At 37.2% G+C, this 22,965-nt stretch overlaps 1 protein-coding gene across 8 annotated transcripts in view; it reads left to right on the forward strand.

Moving 5' to 3' along the window:
* Positions 1–22,965, forward strand: part of LOC139122830 (calcium-activated potassium channel subunit alpha-1-like) — a 35,120-nt gene extending 12,155 nt beyond the window's left edge. For 3 of the 8 annotated variants that reach the window (XM_070688629.1, XM_070688632.1, XM_070688635.1), the window contains 8 exons: positions 4,827–5,051; positions 5,784–6,141; positions 9,684–9,722; positions 10,966–11,043; positions 13,896–13,997; positions 14,991–15,121; positions 16,400–16,594; positions 17,418–22,965. In XM_070688629.1, coding sequence (XP_070544730.1) covers positions 4,827–5,051; positions 5,784–6,141; positions 9,684–9,722; positions 10,966–11,043; positions 13,896–13,997; positions 14,991–15,121; positions 16,400–16,594; positions 17,418–17,657 — 1,368 coding nt within the window. In that variant the 3' untranslated portion in view covers positions 17,658–22,965. The remainder of the gene's footprint in view (positions 1–4,826; positions 5,052–5,783; positions 6,142–9,683; positions 9,723–10,965; positions 11,044–13,895; positions 13,998–14,990; positions 15,122–16,399; positions 16,595–17,417) is intronic. The other 5 variants (XM_070688634.1, XM_070688630.1, XM_070688636.1 and 2 more) reach the window with 5 other exon arrangements.

Below are 22,965 nucleotides of genomic sequence, written 5' to 3' on the forward strand. Positions count from 1 at the left end.
AATAAATATCAACTAGATGAAGCAAGGCAAAAAACTACAAGTAGCTGCTACTACTAGCAATACTTATTATGAAAGAGAAGATAGTGACGATGAGAATGATATCGTTGTTCATGTACGCAATGGCACCAGTGACATTAAAGAAGAGGATCAACAGTGGTGATGATGATGTCACACAGTAGTTTTCTGCAGTCGTTACCAGGGTTGGAAGGAGAGGCTGGGTCATGGAGAAATGTTCTCGACAGATACCACTATAAGTGCACAGGATCTAGGACAAAACTGAACTGTTGTGAATTCATCCTTTATATTATCATAGAAATTTATATTTTATTTGACTTGAGTTCAACAACCATTTGGACATTTAACCATACCATAACAGGGATAGAAATACTTTTTTATTTCTTGTGGCAAAAGTTTGCCACCGGATATGAAATCTGGTGGCAATTATGAAAAATCTGGTGGCAGTTTAACACATTATGTGATCGGTATAATACAACATTTTGTCATTGCCACATACTCATTCTAATTTATAAATTCTTGAAAATATGGTGAGTACACGTCACAAAAAGTCAACCCATACTGCATGCCTCGAAAAAAATTTTCAAACTTACTAACCGTGGGACACGTGAATTTCATTTTTACTTGCCCGAGAGGAAAAAGTACTTGCCCTAAATTTCTAATAACTGTACCAGTAATTTGTAACAGAGAGCAAGAGTTTGGCCATATGAAGTGAATTCAAAGAGGGAAAAACAGATTCAAACAAGAACTACATCTTGTTAAAATGAAGGACTATTACCAAATCTGAAATGTCCAGAAGAAATGTGAGAATACTTTAGTCTTTTCTGTAGATTTTGGCCATTTAGAAAACATCTTTGAATTTGGAATTTTTCCACAACCTAGTCAAATTAAAATCTTTGCATAAGAGTAATAAGATTGTGTGATTTACAATGTGCATGGCTGGCTGCTGTCTTTATTATCAAGCTGAGATCACAAACAACTGCTCTGCTAGTGTTTATCTGCCAATGCATATGCACATGTACATCTGCAACTCTTTTACCTGTTTACATGTTTGCTCACTGAGCACAGCAGTCTTTCAAAGTTTATTGATGAATGTATTCGTCAAGAGAGCAGATTCAAGTTTCGTTTTCGTTACTCTTCAGTGCAGATTTGTTTTCTGTAAGTGAGAGCCGATCCCTAAAAACCAAGGTCACGTAATAATTTGAAACTGTCTGCATCTCACGCACTACGTAGCTGCAATATGTGGCCTCCTTGGTTGACTTAGCTGTGGGTCCATCGCTGTGGTGTTTTCGGACGGTATTCCTGCCTTTTACGGGCTGGTTTTGACTTTTGTGGTGGCGGGGTTAAAATCTTAAAAAGTCAAAACCAGCCCGTAAAAGGCAGGAATCCCGTCCGAAAACACCACAGCTATGGACCCACAGCTATGGTCGACTGAGCCTGTCTCGACTACGATGTAAACTTGTACTTTTTCATCTGGGTGTTGATTTACGTTGAACAGTAAGCATTGCCGAGATCTATGGCTTTGAATAAGTTTACATCCATTTACAAAGCACATGGTGCAATTACACTATCGCGTGAAGCCGATCGACCGTCATTCAACTCATACGCTTGCACAAAGAGAATGGCAACCACTGTCAAGAGCATACCACTTTACGGCACACATACAAAACAGTGAGTTCACTCCGTGTCGTCGGAGAGAACATGTCGCAAAACTGTATTTTTACGACTTTTTGTGTTTTACAACAGCAAGAACGATTATTTTGCGATGTGGGGCGGATTTTCAAGGGTTTTCAGAAAACACTTCTGAGAGTTGAAGGACTTACAATGATTGTAGACGTGTACAGACCTAATGAAATACGTTTTCAAGCTTGAATTGTCCAGAGCTTAGTTAATTCAACCGCTGGTGGACTTGCCCGTCGGACGGGAAGCATATGATTTTAATTGCCCGACCGCAAAATTCACTAGCAACGGGTGTGGGCGATAGGAATTTTGAGCCTGTACTGGCTAATGAATTGCAAGTATTTATTATTATTTAATTCACGCATGCTGCACTTTGGCTTTGTTTTCAAAATGTCACAACATGCTTTTATCTTGTGCCCTACGACTGCATTATGCGGCTATCACAGAGAACAACAACATGTCAAGTGTACAAAAGCTGCTGTCATCGATATGGAGATTAGCCAATCACAAGTTTGGATTCACGCTATGTTTTCATTCATGCCAAAATGTCGCAATTAGTTTGGTGTTTTTTTTACTAATGAGTTTTTTCCGCCGTCCGACAAGGCGTGTTCCTTCAGTGTTCCTTCATTCAAGCCGTAGGATCGATGACATGATGACCCAAAATTTAGTGGCAGAAAAATACCACAGAAAAAAATTTTGGTGGCAGATTGGCAGTTTTTGGTGGCAAATGCCACCATTGCCACCGATTATTTCGAACACTGCATAATGACATGCTACCCATCCCAATTTAACAATACTATATGGTCGGATACTGCTTATTAGGTGAGCTTTTATATCTACATATTGTTACATGGGCTCAGGTAAGCCAAACTTTCTGTTAGAGAGGGGGTTACTCAAAGTCATCATGGTTGGCTGGGGTGCGACTCAAAATTTCGGAGTTTCTAATGTAATTCGTCCGACCCCCAGATCGTAAATAATGACAGCTCCCTAAACAGCTGTGAACGCCTGAGTCAGAACGATCGGGACCAGTATACGCACTGCTGTATCTCAGCGAAAATTTAGAAAAAAACAGTGGAGCTACTGCTAAGAAATTTACAGACTCTTGGCTCTTGATGCATCAGTTACTGAGCTTTTATACTGGTAAAAAGGCATTCTGAATACAGCAGTAAATTTCCTCCCAAACGAGAAAGGATAACACGCGGGCATTCTGCAATGGACGCTGTCAATTTTACCTTGCTGCAGGCCCCACACCAATCTCGGCCCGAGCCTTACAGGACTAGTAGTAGCCGGCCAAACACACAAAAAACAACGTCGCAGTGTAAAATCCGTAGGTCAGAACCGTTGATCATAAATTTTCAGAACCAGTGATGTTTAAAAGTTTTGTATTGATCACTTCATTTAGGTTTATGTGAATGACTTTCTCATCGAGCTGCGTCAGACTCTATAATTGTCCCGGGCATTGTCCATGCAAATTTGGGGCCTGCCTTAGCTCCCTCCGATCGTCTGTAGACTACAGCCAAACTCACAGTCCTGAGCAAATTGTACAGTTGTGAAAGTCAGATATGTATCATGAATTTTATACAAAAATATACAAACAACAGAATCAAACCAGGAGGTTAGTTTGCTGTCGGGCCGGGTGCGCAGGGGACGACTTTGCAGTGAGGCCGGGATCTCTCTTGTGTTCGAACTTCTAAGCTTACAATGCCTGGAGCTCCATCGCATCGCAGCTAGCCGATACTTGTTGTACTACTGTACTCCTTGTGAGGATTAGATACCCGTTACGTTCGATATTATTTTGAAATACTTTTAAATTTAATAAGTAAGACTTTTGTACTGCATTCAAGATATAATTTTCCGTTCTGAGCGTTTTCAATTACGCCGTACGGCAACAATATGCGAAGCTGATAGGCTGTGTTGCCTGCAGCGTAGCCTGGCCGTACACAAAACTTCGTTTGAGTAGACGGAGCAGAATCAGTCCCGTCATTTATTTTCAACGAAATTTTCATTATACTCCATAATGGAAGAAACGACTAGTTCAATGATTACAATGGTGAAGTGTTGAATTTTTATTCATACATGTATTTCTCTCTCAATTCATTCAGCAAACTTGATCTCCGTACCATCGTCACAACGTGCAGTGTCTTGCTTGAAGCTTACAATCGACTGCCTCCGTCGTTGGTTTAGCTGTTAAAGACGTTTGTTTGCACGGCTCATTATAGTCGGAACAATATGTAAACACTTTCATATTATATCTTTCCGGTATTTCACCCAACTTTCGCGCGTTTTTAGCTGAGTCTCCAGTTTCGATGGACCAGACCTTTTCGAAGAGCGTTATGGTTTCTACGGACGCCACAGTAAAACTTGCGTAGATGTGGTTGAGCATGCGCGGTGGTGTGATTACGTTTCGTTTCGTGTGTCAACAAAGCTGACTTCTGGTCCGGACAAGAAGTCATTTTTCACTCCTTTTACTGTTAATCGTGAGGCGGGCTGGGCATGCAAACCATGCGATTCAGTATTAATTATGGTCTACTTTCACATACTGAGGATGTCATTTTAATCAAAAATATGAAAAAAATTGTTAAAAGTTACAAATACTGGGGCTTTAACATTGTAAATTCTTTCATATATGACAGGGGCATCTAATGGGCAGAGTACAGACTTTCATGCAACATCAACATTTCTTATTTCAGTTTAGAGAGCAAAAATAGAACGCTATCTTGAAAATACTTCTTATAATCCATGCCACTACAAAAACATAATCTGGCAGCCGCCCAACAGGTCCCTGGAAATGGTCCAAAAGTTAATGTGCAGACTGAGAGGTAGACTGGAAGATCCATCGCCCGAGGGCGCTCTCTACACTCCCCCTCTTAGGAGGGGAGCATGGGGAGCGTCCTCGAGCCACAGATCTTTCAGTTTAACAGAGAGGTATCCACAGAATGCATTGGTTTGGCACCTGGAAATGGGGAAATGTTACTGAATTCAAATTTTGTATGCCTTTTCACCTCATGAAAATTCTGTTTTTCTCGGTGGTAGATGCATAATGGTTAGAAATTAGTCTCTTTTATCATGTTCTGGATCACTCCAACTTGACGTGGCTCTTCCTAAATTTTTCCATGTTTCATTTTCCTCAGACACGGAACCAAGCTCAGATGAAAATCATGAATGGTCACGTTGTGGTATGTATATTTGGTGACAAGGACTCTCCGCTGATTGGTCTGCGTAATCTGGTCATGCCGCTCCGAGCCAGCAACATCCACTACAATGCACTGAAACACATTCTGATCCTAGGCAGTCTGGAATACATCAAGAAAGAGTGGGAATCACTCAAGAATTTTCCAAAAGTTAACGTTCTAGATGTAAGTAGACTTTTGTCTTCCCTCTTAACCCTTTCACCACCATGGTTTGTCCCAAATCCATGTTTTCTATGGTAAAGTTGGACCTGTATACAGGAACTGGGGGTGAAAGGGTTAAAGGGAGGGGGTGATCAGAACTTCATCTGAGTGACTATCTTGTTTATAGACAGTGTATTTTATGCACCTTATCTAGATGCATCACATCAATATAGCTGCAGCATTTAAATTTTACAATGTAAATTATAACAAACACGTTTTAACTTTCATCAATTGCAAATCAAAAATTTTATTTTCCTCCATGAAATAAACTCAAGGATGGTTGCCATTTTTGATTTTAAATCATTATAGATCTTGGGTAATTTGTTTCCTCCTCTAGAACCAAAATTTGCAAGGTGACCCCCAATTTTTATTCTTGATTTTGAAAGAGAATGGTTGAAAGATTCCTTGAGGAAAGTTTGAGCAAAAGTTTGTCTTTCACTTTTTAGGCGCATACTACCTTAAGAGTAATTTATAGTGATCATTTGACGGTTTTGAGCCTGCAATATTTTAACATGTGCATATAAAGATTAAGACCAAACTTCAAAGAGCTCATGTAGTGGAGACTAGACCGTAAATATTTTACATTACATATTTCAATAACCCTGTGAATGTGTGTCAGTTTTAACAGAAACCAAACACCGTCCCAAATTATGTTATACAAAGTAATAAGTAAGCAATAACCATTTTATTTGACAGGGATTTCCTTTGAGTCGGGCAGACCTGCGAGCAGTCAACGTCAATCTTTGCGACATGTGCGTGATACTCTCTGCCAATCAGGGCAAATCAGAAGACCCGTATCTTCAAGACAAAGAGACAATCCTCGCATCGCTCAATCTGAAAGCCATGACGTTTGACGACACCGTCGGCCTCTTACGAGCTTCATCGCAAGGTGATGTGCACAGACGTAGAGATAGTACCCCCCAAAACGGTGCCTCAAACATGCCGGCAGCAGAGAAAACATATCACCAACTAACAGACAGCACACGATCTCTTCAAGCTCTTACTAACACTGCTTCCACCTCTAACGAACTTAATCACGATACCACGGAAGGTGGTAAGATCTTACAACTTCGTAGCAGGCTTGTTTCTGTTGTCGTTGTGAAAATCTGGCCCCCGCCACTTGCCTGGTCTGTTGTCGTTTCTCGCATGCTTGTCTGCCTGCATTTGAATGTACAGTTCTCTGTTTGCATGAGTGGACCAAGTTGCATACCCATAATGACTGTCGCTGCAAAATTACTTAAATGAAAAGCCTTTAAAAAGATCCTAGCCCTTCCATTTGATGTGAATGTATCGCACATTGATAAATACTGGACTCTTCTGTGTAATGAAATAATTTTGAAAACAATTTGTTTCAAGTAATAATGCACATATGATTTAACAATAAATACCATATGTTAGGGTATGTGTTAAAAGATAACTAGCTGAATTGATACCCTAAAATGATATCAGATTAATTTTGTACCGGTTTCATTAATTGCGCAAACATTCAATGATATGAACTCTAACAATGAGAATTTCTGTAGTATAAATATATGCCTCTGTTTAATAACTTAGATCAATTTAGGTGACTGGCATGAATTTTCAGTGATGATGTTAGTGGTGACACAATTTTCATACGTGAGTTTTGCTTTCCCAGTGTCATCGTTAAAGGCGTCAAATGTTTTCAACAGTAAAAGAATCTTCTCTGAGCTCACTGCAAAAATATATCGAAAAAAGATTTCATATCTTGTAGTTATCCTAGACTAGCCTGCATTTCTCAATGTAAGCAGTGCATGGGGCATGTGAAAATTACCACTCGCGTAAAACAAATTCGCTCAAGTTACCATATGTTTAACCCCTTCACCACCATAGTTTGGCCCAAGCCATTGTTAGAAATGATGATTCTGGACCAGTCTATAGGGAATAGGGGTGAACAGGGGAAGAATGGCGGCTGTAAATACGGGTATCCAACTCGGTCTGCACTGCATGATTTCAAAAAAAAAAGTCTGATGTATGTCAATCCAGCATGTGTATTGTTAATGCTGTTCATTCAGGATTGTAACATTTCCATTGATGCTCCATGAAATCACTTCCACAACAATCACGACATGCAACGCATCAGTCCACTGCCAATACTCATACATTTCTTTTCATAAAAACAGAACAAGACAGCTTTCATTGCAGCGGTATTGTTTTTTTTTACATCAATTCATATAAGTAGTGTCAATACAACCGGTATGTCCACTAGGGGAATCTCAAGCTTCCTAACTATCACTGTTGTACATCTTGCAAGCATAACAGAAACAAAAAATCCTGTGACCATCGTTTTGACAAATCATATTTCACAGAATTTTGCATAGTGTGTGCTTGCAAGATGAAATAATACTTTGACTTTCAAACAGGCTGTATTATTTTGCGAATACTGGTCACAACATTTTTGTATGACACCAAAACAAAAAGACAATACTGAGGCTGCTGTATGCAACACATATCCTCTCTCAAAACTCCAAAACTGTCAGCATAAAAACACATATCCTCTCTCAAAACTCCATTAGTTGTAACTTTTGATGCATTTTCCGATGGTTTTCTCCTGGCCGAAAAGTCCAATTTCTTGTTCTACTGCCAAATCATATTGAAACACCTGTCTTCAACTTGCAAACATGGCCTGTATAATAGTCGTGATGTCCGATTATATTGTTGGCAATAGGATTCCAGTCCAGACTTGAACTCGTATATCAATAACAACATAACAGATTGCACCAAATACAAGGCTAAAGCTTTATATTGCAACATTCTTTTGGGAAAAAAATAACAGAGTCTGTTTTTGAGAATAAAAATACTGAAAATAGTATCAAAGTTACAACTCATCCCTTTCAAGAGATCACTCAACATGATCATCAACATCGCATTTTCTTAATACTAATGATTAACACAAAGCAATGATTAACACAAAGCAATGAACTGCATAATAGGTCACTTCTTTCACACTAAAAACTTCATGACTCATGTCATTATCTGCAACTAACCTGCACATCATCAAGGACTCAAAGCTGCCTCGGTCATCTCTGCTGTTTGCAGGGGAAGGGAAAAGAATTCAATAAGCTGGCATGAAACGCTTCAAAACTATTATGGTGTTCATGGGTCAAATCATTGCGTTTGCTGACTGGTAAAGACACGGCACCAATACCATTGCTACACTTGGCCCTAAGTGAAATGTTTACATTACTCCAATGTTCCCACTTTTCTGTAACTACCTGTTGCTTTCAAAAGTACCAATATTATTATATAAACTACAGGACATTAGTGTTTATGTCCTGGCAATTCAATTCAAAATCCTTAAGGGCAAACAAGGCAGAAGTGAGTTACATATTTCTCATAGAAAAACTGACCATCCCAGACAGTTTCACAAATGGGAAATTTTTTTTTGTCTATCAAGAGATAATGAAGGCACAAATACAGATTGTGCCATGCAAAGGTGCTGTTTAAAAGTATAAGTGATAAGTCCTAAGTATGATAAATTGCAATTTTCACAGTATCTCTTGACAAGTTGGTGACTTGCAAACAAAAATCACATACAATTGTTGTCATTCTTTTCTGAGATAATGGCCTCTTTGCACACAGCGTATATATATGATGTGTCTTCTTCCTGTCTGTCTACTAGACTTTACAAATATTACCGAACAGTATACATTTACCCTAAAACAATGCCATCAAAATGTTAGAAATATTATTTTCTGATCAAACACTACAGTGTCCCTTCTCTCTTCATCTTTCGCTGCTAGACTGCACCTCTGATTTGCCACAAAACATAGGGCGTGTCTTGATATCCCTGTTTCCATGACAACTTTTAAAATCTTGGGAATGTCAGTAAATTCCTAGATATCTCAAATGTTGTTGTTTGAATGTAGATGTCTTCATGTCAGCTAGTCAGATATCAAATCAAAAAGGAGAAAGGTTTATAGTGATGTCATAGAGTTTGAATAAAACTATGGTGTTCAGTACAGAAGTTAACATTGAATTTCATCAAGAGGTCTGTCATCAAGATTAAAGACTAACTACTGAGCATTTTTTGCCCATACATTTCATTTCTAAAAACAATGATTTTAAAAAAAAGCAAGAAAGGCAATGTAAATAGTTTTTCTGATGTGTTAAATTGGTAGGTTTGTTTCCATGGCAAATAACAAAGCATGATGGGAAATAGTTTTTTCTAACCATGATTCTACATTTCCATTCCATTCAAAACACACTGATCACTATTCAAAATCCATAAAGCCAAATATCACAGGAAGTCAGAATTCTTCCACAGTGTAATAATACATCCCATCTGAAACATTTATCCATTTTTCTTCAGCTTCCCATCCAAACAAGTTTCATTAAATGTATACATGTACATTACATATGCAGAAAAATTTATTATCGGATAGCATGAAATGTATTATCCGTAGCATGATATCCAGTTTAAAACAATTTTTTTACATTTTTTTCACTCATTTTTTTCTATTCAGTTCTGTTTCTTTTTATGTTGTCAGTTTCACTTCTGAGATACTATAATTTCTGTATATGATTACGCTTATCTGCTTTTTGTAACGCTCTTCTTTCTCACTTTGTCTCATACAGACTTGCCCCTTATTGATCTTGATTCTATTGACTTGGAAGGTACAGCAATCTGTGTTTTGTTTGTGTTCGTTATTTTGTTTTGTCTCAGTTTAGCGCACTGTTTACAATGTTCATTTAGTGTTTTGACGCGTACCTAGACTAGTAGTATACACTGCCCCGTCTCCTTCCTCTCTTTATCTCTTTGCTTTCTTAAGTCTGCATGTATCCCCCGACACAGTTTTGCTTAATGCTGTGCTGCAAGTAAGTACAAAATAGTAGTGTTAATTAGCTTTAGATAACCAAAGTGACTGACGTCTTGAAAGCCTGATATTTGCACCGAGGGCACCAGGTGTCACGTTGGACTAAGGAAGAATGCGATTTGCCGATGCGCTGCCATATGCAGATTACTTAATATGCAAGTTATGGACTTGTTAGGTCAGCCAGTCTAACACAAAGTGCGGACTTGTCGGACCAGATTTTTGCACTAAAATCCTGGTGATGAAAAATGATTGAAAATGCAATTCAAGCATCTGGGCTGCAGTCATGTGGCACTGTTGCAAGATTCATCAACAGAAATAGGAAATAGTTTAAATACCCAGTGAGACTGCCCTCAGTGGTGTGAAATTCTGTTTTAGCAACATACCTGCCACCCTGATAGGTTGCAGTGTACAGTACTGACCGTAGTGGTGTAAAGCACGTACAACAAAATTGTTGGTTGTCACTGTACAGAGAAAGGCCATATACAGCCTCTGAAACCAGTGACAGTTTCAGTAGGTACAGCTCACTTGACGCCATACATTCTTTATTTTGGAAATATTTGGTTCTTCAAATCCAAATGACCTTGACATTGAGGAAATCTGAATCTGTGATGTGTCAGCAGACAGTCTGTTGAAATTTTGTTGACTCTTCAGTTGACTTAAATTTTTGCTGGTAAAATATCTTGAATGTGTGTCTGTGCACTGGCCCGTACTGAAACCAGGTCCATTTGGCAGTGGCAAGACAAAGGCAGTGTTGTTCACCGCTATGTTATTGGCTGTGTTAAATCTCAGCTTTGATGTAGAAAAGTTCAAATCATTTTTGTGGTTGATGATAGTTCAGTTTTTGTATTTTTTTTAACTTCATTGTACCAATAACAATCGCATGAGGGCACATACTGTTCAATTTTGAATACTGATGCAACTATAAAGAACTCTAATAGCATGACCATGGCAAGACTAATCATTCACAGCCACTTGTATCTCTGTCTGGTCATTTTAACTTCTTGGTTCAATCATTGACTCAAAAAAAAAATTTCAAATTGAAGATGAAAATACGTCTGAAGTGAAAGATATCACTGAGAAAGAAGATAGTGAGGAAAAACAGACGGAAGAAAAGGAGGAAGGTAAAGACAAAGATGAGATGAAATTCTTAGGAATTTTATTATCAGGGCATGGCTGAGGATGCATGGTTTAAAGTGGAATAGAAAATTGATCATTCTGTAAGGAGAAAAGATTTTAGTTTAGAAAGTATGATTTTATTTTATTGCGCTTGAAAGTTAGAAATTTTGTATGAGCAGGCTTTGCTAGAGTTAGGTCAACTCACATTGTAAAGAGCAGTTTCAAAATTGGATCTGATGGCAGCATGTCAGTCCAAGATGTACTTTCCATGCATCCAATGAGATCATAGCAATATACTGACAGGGCCAATCGGAATAGAGTAAGATATCTAAACAGCCAATAAGACTGCAGCATTATTGGATTATTTTCTGTCAATCAAATTTATGTAAATTTTCTACATAGTTTGTAGATATAATACTCTAATAATTAATCGTTTGAAATATTGTGAAATTTGAACTAACTCAATCAATTTACCACACAAGTTCCATTTAGTCTAATAGATCAGATTGTTTCATTGAAGGATAGCTTTTGTTGTGAATTCCACATCACACACAAAAAACCCAAGATATTTCCAGGGTCTCTCAGTATATATGAAGAATAACATTTGAATGTTAGTCAAAAAAGCCAGCTGTGGTACCAACTCACATGAAAAAGATGTTAGTTCACAAAATTAAAATTACTCTGCGATGGTCTAAATAAAATCATGCTTTAATATTCTTTCATCTGTGGCTTGGACTCTCTAAGGATAGCAAAAACGAATGCCAAACAAATGAATACTAGGTAAAGAACTACATCTAATTTTTCATCAGATCAACTTTGCCCCACCCTTATATATCCGGAATTAAATTTAAAGTTTTAAAACTTATGACTGTTAAATGGCATACACATTTCATAATATTTAAAAGACTTGTAGCATAACTGAATTACCTTTTACATGAGTGTAAAGGCTTAGGGTACAACCTTTTTTGCCAAATTTTTAAATTAATCTTGATGGTCTATCACGTTTGCATTTCCAAAGTCATAGGTAGCACCAGACAGATGAATGATTGGCACTTAAAGTTGGAGGGTGGGCATCATGTAACACAGTTAATGTTTCTGCAATTTTTCAAAAGTTTGTCAAAAGTTGGATCTCTACTATGCTCAAAGCAAGCTGGCAAGTCTTTTTACACCCTTGCAAATCTCAAAGTACTCACTCAAAGTGCTCTGTGTATAGATGTGGCTTGGTTTGGGTAAATAATATAAATTTGTGCAGTCACTGTGTACCAAATCGATCTTCAAAATACATAGTGCAAAACTGAGATGTAGATCATAACAAAATCAAAACTACGAGATGTATGAAATTGGAAATATGAACTTACAGACAAAATGGCAGGAAACATAACTGCTATGCCCCTAGAAAGTACTTTGTGCATAGGACAAAGTGGTTTGTATTGGACTTTCAAAGTGACAAAAGATGGGACAATTTAGATTATGTTGCAGTGCCATGAGAATGAATTGTAAAAATGCCAGTCTGACACTACAGTATTAAATGTATTTTCACGCACAAGAGGGAATATCTCAATGATGTGAGATTTTCTTTCTTTGTGAAATTTGAGTAAAGCAGTCACACAATTGTGTTCATTATGATGAAAAACAGTTAACGTTAAAAAGGAATTTGAAAGATGACATACTTTGTTTGAATTTAGAGTGTACAGCATGGTGAAGATCCGTCCAGGTTAACAGCATTCTAACTTTTTGAAATTTACACCTTTTTACACCTTCAATGCAACCATGTAACCATATTTCTAATTAAGGTAGTAACCCCTCAAAACTCAAAGGTTTGTGTAATTTTGCTTACACTCTGCTCAAGGAAACTAAACCCTTCACTTTCATGATCAAGAATAAAAAATCTAGGGTCATCATGCAAATTTTATAATATGAGAAAAGTTACATAACTTTCATTGATATTTAAAATTCAAAATGGCCACTATACCCTGTGAGAAATTTATAGGGAAATCGGCGGGGCAAAAGTTGAATTTTGATTTTCACGAAAACAAGACAGTGGGAAGATCATTGACATTACAGACTTTGAAATGACACCACACAAGCAGCAGGCCAGCAAAGTATTGGAGAAAGTCAGAGTATCCAAAAATCTGTTTCCAAACCTATTCTACCTGTATATGAAATGCAAGTATTTTGATCCTACAAGACAGAATTCATTCTGAATATATTGATAAGAGTCTATACATATTCAAATTTTTTGCAACATATTACATGGTACACGGGCACTCATCAGCCAGAATGATTAAAGACACAGTTTCTATATCACATAGACGTGACATCATGGACAGTATATAAACTTCTCTGTCTGTGGTGACACGTGTGTAATTTATCTGATTTTCACATGTAAGAACAATAATATTACATGGTACAATGTTAAACCGAAGCATACTACTTTAATGTACATGACAAAATAATAGCGTTGCATGGTATAGAATTTGAGAAGTGTTGCAAACATTACAACATGGCAGATCGTACAAACTCACCAAAATCAGCATGACTTTATAATCTATACATTCACGATGGGACTATACGAATGCCTCTCTCTCTCCCCCAAATAGAATGGATCGGGTCAGTTTGTGGTACTTGGCATTGCCTATGGGTTATCACATGATACACAATTTTACTTGTGGGTTATTACATGGTACACAGTATGATATATGGATTTCTTACATGGTACACGGCATAGTTCTGCATGAGACCCCACTGCCCGATGTTAGGGTTGAGGTTTACATGTGTTGATGATAAGATGAAATAAGTCCACATGGCATAGAGACAAACCTAAAATAATGTGTATAATAATATATTTCATCAACAGGGTTTATTCCGCAAGGCTTCTCACCAATCATGGGGAGTCGAAAGAGCTTGTCCAGAAGAGGATCCGCTGTTGGTGCAAATGTACCCATGATAACTGAATTAGGTAAGAGTGGCCATCTATGCCATTCAAAATAACAAGAACTTTGACAGAATGGGTAAACTGGTAGATCAGAAGGGGAAAAAAATAAATGAATAAATATAAACATCTTTTAATAAAGAAGTCATTTGTCATAAAATTATGTTGCTCTACAGAACTGAGAAACACAAACACAAGTGATTTACATTGTAACAGTATTGAATAGTCTTCTGTGTCCCCCACATGATGACAAACAGCTCGGTCTTATTGTCCTTGTACAAATGCAGTTTCACTTTTGAAAATGTAATTACTCCGTCTACTATGGACGCCAAAAATAAATATCAGAATTAGGTAAGGTAGGCAACGCAATTTTTACCTTCCATAAAAGTATTCATATTTTTATTGGCTATTTTTAGCTCGTATTTGGTTTTATATATAAATACCAAAAAGAACTTATATGATGAGTCGGTGGCGTCTGTATGTCTGTATGTATGTATGTGGGTATGTATGTGCGAATGTATGTTTTTTGTATCCTCTCAGACAATTGAATAAATTTTTACGATTATTCCATGTTCCTTTGTACTCAGATAATGTTCAGCAAATGAATACAATAGAACAAGGTCTCATTTTCATGACTGCCAATTGAAGCAAGCTCTCTTTCAACGAAGATAGTTGATTCAAAAAGTTCTTCGGAGAGCCTTTCTTCGTAAAAAGTTGAAATATGCAAAGATGCAATCAAAGCAATTTATCACATCTCTGTACATTGCCAGTGTGCAGTCTCAAGATATTGTAATTCCCTTAACCACTTCATGTGGTGATCCAACTCAATACTCCATGCACTGCATGGGGAATCATGACGGAGCATTTCTGTCTGTTTTGCTTGTAGATGTCCTCCCAAACTATCAGTAGCCTTTTGGTTAAATCATTATTTGCTTTTAATCAAACCTGTCAATGTTATTTCGTACATTACTAGAAATAAGTTTCAAATTCATAATTGTGTTTTATTTCTAATGTCCACAGTGAATGACTCAAATGTACAGTTTTTGGATCAAGATGACGACGACGATCCAGACACTGAACTCTATGTCACACAGCCGTTTGCCTGTGGAACAGCATTTGCAGTCAGTGTGCTTGATTCATTGATGAGTGCTGTAAGTATTCTTCTTGATTCATTGATCAGAAACTGCAGTTAGTATACATGATTCATTGATGAGTGCTGTAAGTATTCTTCTTGATTCATTGATCAGAAGAGCAGCCAGTGTGCTTGATTCATAGATGAGTGCTGTGAGTATTCTTCTTGATTCATTGATCAGAAACAGCAGTTAGTATACATGATTCATTGATGAGTGCTGTTAGTATTCTTCTTGATTCATTGATCAGAAACAGCAGTTAGTATACATGATTCATTGATGAGTACTTTGAGTATTCTTCTTGATTCATTGATCAGAAACTGCAGTTAGTATACATGATTCATTGATGAGTGCTGTGAGTATTCTTCTTGATTCATTGATCAGAAACAGCAGTTAGTATACATGATTCATTGATGAGTGCTGTGAGTATTGTGCTTCATTGATGAGAGATTGAGATGGTAGACTTGATTCATTGATTGAGAGATGGGAGAATTATATTTAATTCATTGATGGGTGATGTGAGTATTGTATGTGATTCATTGATGAGAGATTGAGATGCTGTACTTGATTCATTGATGAGAGATTGAAATAGTATATTTGATTCATTGATGAGAAATGGGAGAATTACATATGATTCATTGATGAGAGATTGAGATGGTAGACTTGATTCATTGATTGAGAGATGGGAGAATTATATACAATTCATTGATTGGTGATGTGAATATTGTATATGATTCATTGATGAGAGATTGAGATGCTGTACTTGATTCATTGATGAGAGATGTGAGAATTATAATTCATTGACGAATGATGTTAGAATTGTATGTAGCTCATTGATAGGAGTTTTAGAAGGTATACTTGATTCCTTGAAGAGAAATGGGAGAATTACATATGTTTCGATGATAGGTGCTGTGTGTATTGTATATGATATATTAATGAGAGATTGAAATGGTATACGTGATTCATTGATTAGAGATGGCAGAATTACCGGTATATGAGATTCAGTGATTGGCGTTGTTAATATTGTATGCAGTTATTGATGTGTGCTCTATGTATTCATTAATTCATTGATCAAACTCAGCAGTGCTGTACACAATACATCATGAATGCTCTCACTATTGTGCCTAGTTCATTGAAAAAAGAGATATCTTGAAGTGTTCCTCATGTTGCTAGAAACAGATGGCAGTGACTTGTAAGATAACTTGTAAATTTCAGTTGGTACAAGGACTTAAAACACATTTGGATTTCCATTTCACTTTGTTAAAAACGCTAAGAGTGTTTCACGTTTATGTTTTTCAGACATATTTCAATGACAATGCCCTGACACTTATACGAACACTCATCACCGGGGGTGCAACCCCTGAATTGGAACAGATCCTGGCAGAGGGAGCCGGAATGAGGGGAGGGTACACAACACCACAGCTCCTGTGTAACCGAGATCGCTGCAGAGTTGCACAGTTACCAGTCTATGAAGGACCCTTGTCACAGTTCTCAGTAAGTGATCGATATCTGAAACAAAAGGATGTGATATTTTTGCTTGCGATAGTCAACTGATATTTCACAAGACTGTGTATGATGATTGCCTATGCATACCATGTGTTGGATCTGGGAGGTATTTTTGTAATGCCAGCAGACCTGTTCTGGTTCTTTGTGACCAGTCACACAACATTCCATAACTTTGTCACACCCATTTCCATGGATACAGATCCAACTTTGCCATAGGGAATGATAGGATTGCTCTTCAGCCTTCTGTTAGGAGAGGATAAAATGTGACAAGGACCTGCACAACCATACAGGCATAAATGTTATTTGAAGTCATTTTTACATATATTAAAAAGCAATCCAAAATAACTATATATTTGCATAAGTTGGAGAATCACATATCCTTCATTGAACAAATTCCTTTGTCTTGTGATCGTGGCCATCTCATTGGTTTTAGAGCAGTCAACTAATTTGCATAAATGATCTAAAGTATGACTGCTTTTTCACCAATTGTAGATGCTACACATGGACAAAATTCTAATGGAGGCTAAAGCCCACAGTATACATGTACATAAAATCATGACTTTCAGAACTCAGACACGCACTTTTGAACTTCTATATGTAAATCTATTTTTTCAACCCGCCCAAACCCCCTTCCACCCCCAGTCCCTGAGAACAGGTCCACAATGACCATTGATAACAATGCTGTTTGGGCCAAACCATGTTGATGAAAGGGTTAAATGCTCAATGCTTTGTTTCTCAGATGTGTATAATTGTGGTGTGCTGATTGCATATTTCTTTATATTTTCATGATAATTTACATGGTGTTTTCCAGAACGGTGGAGATTATGGAGAACTTTACCAATATGCCTTGCAGAAGTATGGCATCCTGTGTTTCGGAATCTACAGATTTAGGGATACGACAGCAACGACAGCCACGCCATCTTCAAAGCGTTACGTCGTCACCAATCCCACATTTGAGTTCGTCCTGATGCCCACAGACCTGATCTTCTGCCTCATGCCATTCAAACCGGCCACAGAGAGCTCGTATCCCGCGCAGAGATCGGTCAAGTAAGAGGAAGAAGCACGAGGGGGAGAGGGAGAGCAGGGAGGCACATCCCGACGAGGGCAGGCCCACGGAGTCATCTCCGGCCCACGCCCCGAATACTCGCACAAAAGAAGAGTGGGACGAAACCCTCTGCTGATGGCACGCCTGTGTGGCTGATTTACCTGAGTCATATGTGTGAACTGCATCAACAAAGACACTGCCATGTCTGTCTTGTCACCCTCCCCCTCCCCCACCCCGTCCCTCCCTCCCCCTCTCCCCACAACTGTATCCTCATTATCCTTTCATCCCTCTGTCCAGTAAAAGAAAATCTGGTCTCCAATCAAAAAACGGTGTTCGCCTGTTCTGTAATTTGGATTGTTCTTTCTATACAACTTACTGGATATGTTGTCAGTTAGTGTCCAATGTCTGGGTGACTGGTTTCGTAATCTAGTAGTGTATATACTTTGCACAGGTCTATATCTTTTGGGATTGTCGCATGTACTCTCTTCCACCCAGGTCACTTAACACTTGACACATCCGTAACCAAGATCAAAGCAAGCGTCTTTGAGCATGGCATCCACGGATAGGAGGAGACCCACAACACTCAGTGTTTTATATTATGCACCATTCTATCTTGATTATGCATGCCAATCACTCTCAGAAATCGCATCGTTGCAGGTGACGTCAGTGTACAATTATACATGAGGTAACTTCGTGACGGAGGTATTTCAGACGGTGAAACTTAGTCTCCCTGACAACTCCTGCAAAACAAAAAAACCAAAATGATAAATTAAAACTCACATGACAACAACATAGCTCACTAAAGTAGTATTTGGTGATGACATGACCAGTCACTCTCTGAAAACTTGTCGTTTTCAGGATCAGCCGAACTGTATACATAGTGATGTTCAGTGTCATGACCTTAGTGCTTGGAGGAGAGTATATGTGTCAGAGGTCAAAGGTCACGTAAGACAATAATACTGTAAATTTATGGCTTCCATGTTGCGAAATCAATCAACGAGTTTATACTATTAGGTTTTCATTAGTTCTTGTATTTTTATTTGGAAACAATAGCCTCTGCTCCGTACCCGGAAGAGAAGCAATGTATATTATCAATGTTGTGTGTACAAATACACTTTTGTCAAGGGATTATAGTCGCCAGTGCTGTTGGTAACGAAACCCCAAAGTTGTGTGCAATTTCATGTAAATGTTGTGTCTCGTAACATGACTAGTCGATTCAGAAGCCAAGAAAGCCAACTTACAAACGGTGATTTTTTCAGTTCCTGTGATGTGTTGCACATTGTTTGAGATCTATGGTGGTTTGAGAAGCAAAAAAAACGGCATGGTGTATAAAATAGTAACATATTGAATAATAATGAAGGAGTGTTTTTGAACAGTTTCTCAATGGTACCTTCTACTTACCTAACATTTCCAGGAAATCATCCCCAAACATTTGACTTCAGTGACATGAATGTAACAACCCTTTTGATTGGTGCCTTTCTTTGCCAAGCAGAATCTGATTGGTCGATACCAGCAAACATTGTGGACGGGAAAAGCAATAACAGAACTTGACAAAGAATGTTTGGTGATGGTTTCCACTTCGGAGAGTATGAATTTATTTTGCTCAAGGATTCATTGGAATATCGAAATAATAATTGGCAATACAAAATGTTGGATTTAGATTATATATATATGAATATTTGTTTATTAGAATATCTTATTGAGTTGAGACTAAACCCCTAGAATAATGAGTTGTTGAAATTTACACTTACCAAAAGAGCAATTCAATCTTCAACTAAATGAAGGAAATGAACAAATTGAGTTTTGTTTGGAAAATTAGACAACTACACCCAAAAAATCCTGAATTATAAATAACCTGATCCTATTGCATGATGGTTAACCAGGTCAAAGGTCAACCATCACGCAAGTTTCGAGGTCAGAGTGTTTCTCTCTACAATCCTTAAATTTCCTCATAACACCACTCTTGAGATCCTCCAGATCAAGTTCATAGCATGTGATGAAGGTTAGGCGGAAGTAAAACGACGGTAACCCACAGAGCACAAGACCGCGCAAACGCTGGCTTTTCAAGCAACGTGGCGCGGAACTGTGCCTGGTTGGGCATGCTGTCGCTTGAAACTGCCGGTCAGCCACGCAGAAGATCAAATATAAGTGAGTTTCACTGATAGTGGCACTTGTACTTAAATGTTGCTTTAGGTTATTTTGTGAAACGTGATTCTGTCGTAAAATTTATCGCAGAATATTTACAAAGTGGTGTGTTATGAGTCAATCTGATTATGTTCTACTGTTTGCTGGAGACATTTGTGCAACAGTTTTCATGCTTATTCCATTCTTGGTATTACATTTCATCTTCATATTACAGAGAGAGACAAAGAACTCAATTAAACACTTTATTTCACGTGTTAACTGCTTTCCTTGCTGTTGCCGCAATAGAAAGTTATGAGTTCACATGAAAGAAAATATTAGAATTACGAAGTTAAGGAAGCCTCAATCCAAGATACAAAGTAGCAATATTTTCGGTCACATATGTATTGCTAAATGTCTTCAGCTTACAGGAGAATCTAATCTTATTGCTCTTTTATAAAAAAAAATACAAAACTAAATAAAAATCTGTCGGTGGTAACTGTACTCTGTGTTTGATACAATGGGTGTTGAATAATTTTAAAAAGAAAATTCAGTCTGTGATTTCTGCTATGCAATTTTTACAAATTCAAAACTTGATAAATAATATTTTACGGTATAGTTAATAGTGTACAGAACAATTTGCTCTTCTTGATACGACGTTAAGATTTTAAATTTTTATGTGCAAATTAAAGAATGTAAATACACACTTGTCCCTTTTCTCCGTAGTTGGTGTTCTTGTTGTTGTCAACAGGTAGAAATATGTTTGACTTCATACAATTGCACCTGTACATCGAGACCTGTTCACCCCTTTCCTTAATGGTACATACCCGCAGTTTCTCCTGCAATGTATGGGAATGTTCCATTACTTGAGAAGGGGGTATCAGGTTTTGATGTCATGGTTCATTTTCTAACTGGTATGACTTCAGAATTCTCAGCATTACAAATAGCCATTACCAAGTATTACGTACGTTGTCTTTTCCGGTGAAATTTTGAAATAACATAATATAGTTCACTACAGATTCATAGAATTAAATGTAACGTGGCAATTTGCTTTACTATCAAGCATTCCAAAACTTTCATTGACACTTCAAAGATGATGACGAAGCCCATAACATACACATGAAAATTTGGGCGATTTTAACAACAAGTGCAAATTCTGGTTAGCCTTATATGTCCATACGAAAAGCACAATTTATGTTGTTTGATACGTCAATGTGTATGTTTTTCTTGATTTAAACGGTATGGTTAGTTTTAAATGTGTTGTTTTTATACACACGTCCACTGACATCTGTGAATTTAATTGTGTTTGTACAATTGCATTCGTTGATATGTTGCCATTGGGGTACTCATATGTGGTTAATTGAGTGTGTTCCACTTAGCTGATATCACAAAATGACACAATTGTGTCAGAAACAAAGAGATTTTACTGTCACTGTGGTTCAAAAGAGTTAGTTTCCTTCACAAACTGTCAATCAAAGTCTTGGAATGCCTGGTTCTGCTCTGTCTCAAGTTTGTTTCTTGTGTATGCACCAAATATGTAAAATCTATTTTGAATCTTTGAATGTTTTAATTTTATGTCAGTAATTTTTACAAAACTTTACGCCTACCTGGCAAAATAGGAATGTAACAGACCTTTCAGGTACTTTTTGAAAACTTAATTTTAAAATCTATCACAATTATACTATCGTAACATTGGTCATGTATTGGCAGTTAGGCATGCAGGTCTGCGTAAAAGAAGAAAAAGTATGTATATGTTTTGTTTCCATTTTTATAAGTTTACAATTTCTCTGTTTGTATATTATGTAGTCAAAATTTGTATTAGAATACAAATCAACCCTTGTGAGATTTTATTTCATATATTGTATGTTTTCGATATTTGCTCTATTATTTTAATATTTGTGCTGAAGATTTTTACATCATGTTTGTACTGTGGAAGTGACACAAAGTACAATTAGCATCAAGCGTTTTATATGTGACTTTAAATCTTTCCTCCATTCTTGTCCCTAGAAATCCTTAGGTATAGAAGAGCTGTAAGGAAGAAAAGAGACTTTAGAGCATTTTTACAATCTAAGAAAGTGAAGCAGAATCGATTCAACAAAACTTGCTTTTGAAATGTTTGTAGTGAGGTTAAATTGCTGATCAACTCTTACTTCCCAATAGTGGTTTTCCAAGATCAGTGGTATTTTTTTGTTTGTCATCAGATTTGTGTAAAGATATCGTCGTTTGAAGCACAAGCAAAAATTATACAGTGCCAATCATTCTTTTATGCTTTTTTGAGTGTTTATCCTAATACTAGCATAGTACGATCTTGTTATGTGAAAACAGAAAAATGACGTTGCTGAAGTGTAGAGGGTTTATTGTCAGTCTGGTAACATAGCTTGGGTAATATACTTGAACTGCTAAACTGGGAGATCTATTGCTCAATGGAGCTTCCGCCGCTCATCTCTTGTAGGAAGGAAGCAACATCTGGCAATGGATCTTTCAGTCCATTTAACCTAAAAATACAAAACTTACAGAAATATTTTCACTAGATTTCATCAATTACTATTCTTAAAAATTACTTTGGAATATATTTTTCATCCTCCAGAATGGAACATCAAAATAACTTTTGTGTAGACACACGTACCATGAGCTTCCCCAATAGCGTTCTGCAGACTGATTGTCTATAATGTTAAAAATATTTTCAAACATTTTCCCTTGCATATGTGTTTGCTTCTTTTAGCACTACTGGTTTATATAAAGTTTAAGCAAGCCTGCAGACGCTGATAAACTCATCCTGAAGTTGCCTCGAGTTAGTTTCAGATACTGTAGAACATTTCCCCAAACCAAGTAGACTGAACGTGAATGCAAATTTTCATTGTCTACTAGATATAGACAAAAGAAATATTAGTGATTTTGGTGTACGCAATTAGGGATTTTAGAATTCTTACTCAAATCACTTCAGGAATTATGTCAGCTCAGTCATTTTGTTTCAAGCAGACACTGCGCCATACTTTTACATTTGTGGTGCAGTAGTCACAGCAACTCATGAAACGGTAACTAATTTACGAGGGTATTCTGCTGAAATTTTTTTCGTCCTAAACAAATCACATTGCTGTATGATCTTTCAGTTTGAGTTGTTTATTAATTCATGTATAATTTATTAGCAATCTGTAAATAATTATTAAATAAGAAATTGATTACATTTAAGAAA

Source organism: Ptychodera flava, chromosome 22, assembly GCF_041260155.1.
Source record: "Ptychodera flava strain L36383 chromosome 22, AS_Pfla_20210202, whole genome shotgun sequence".
Taxonomy (NCBI): domain Eukaryota; kingdom Metazoa; phylum Hemichordata; class Enteropneusta; family Ptychoderidae; genus Ptychodera; species Ptychodera flava.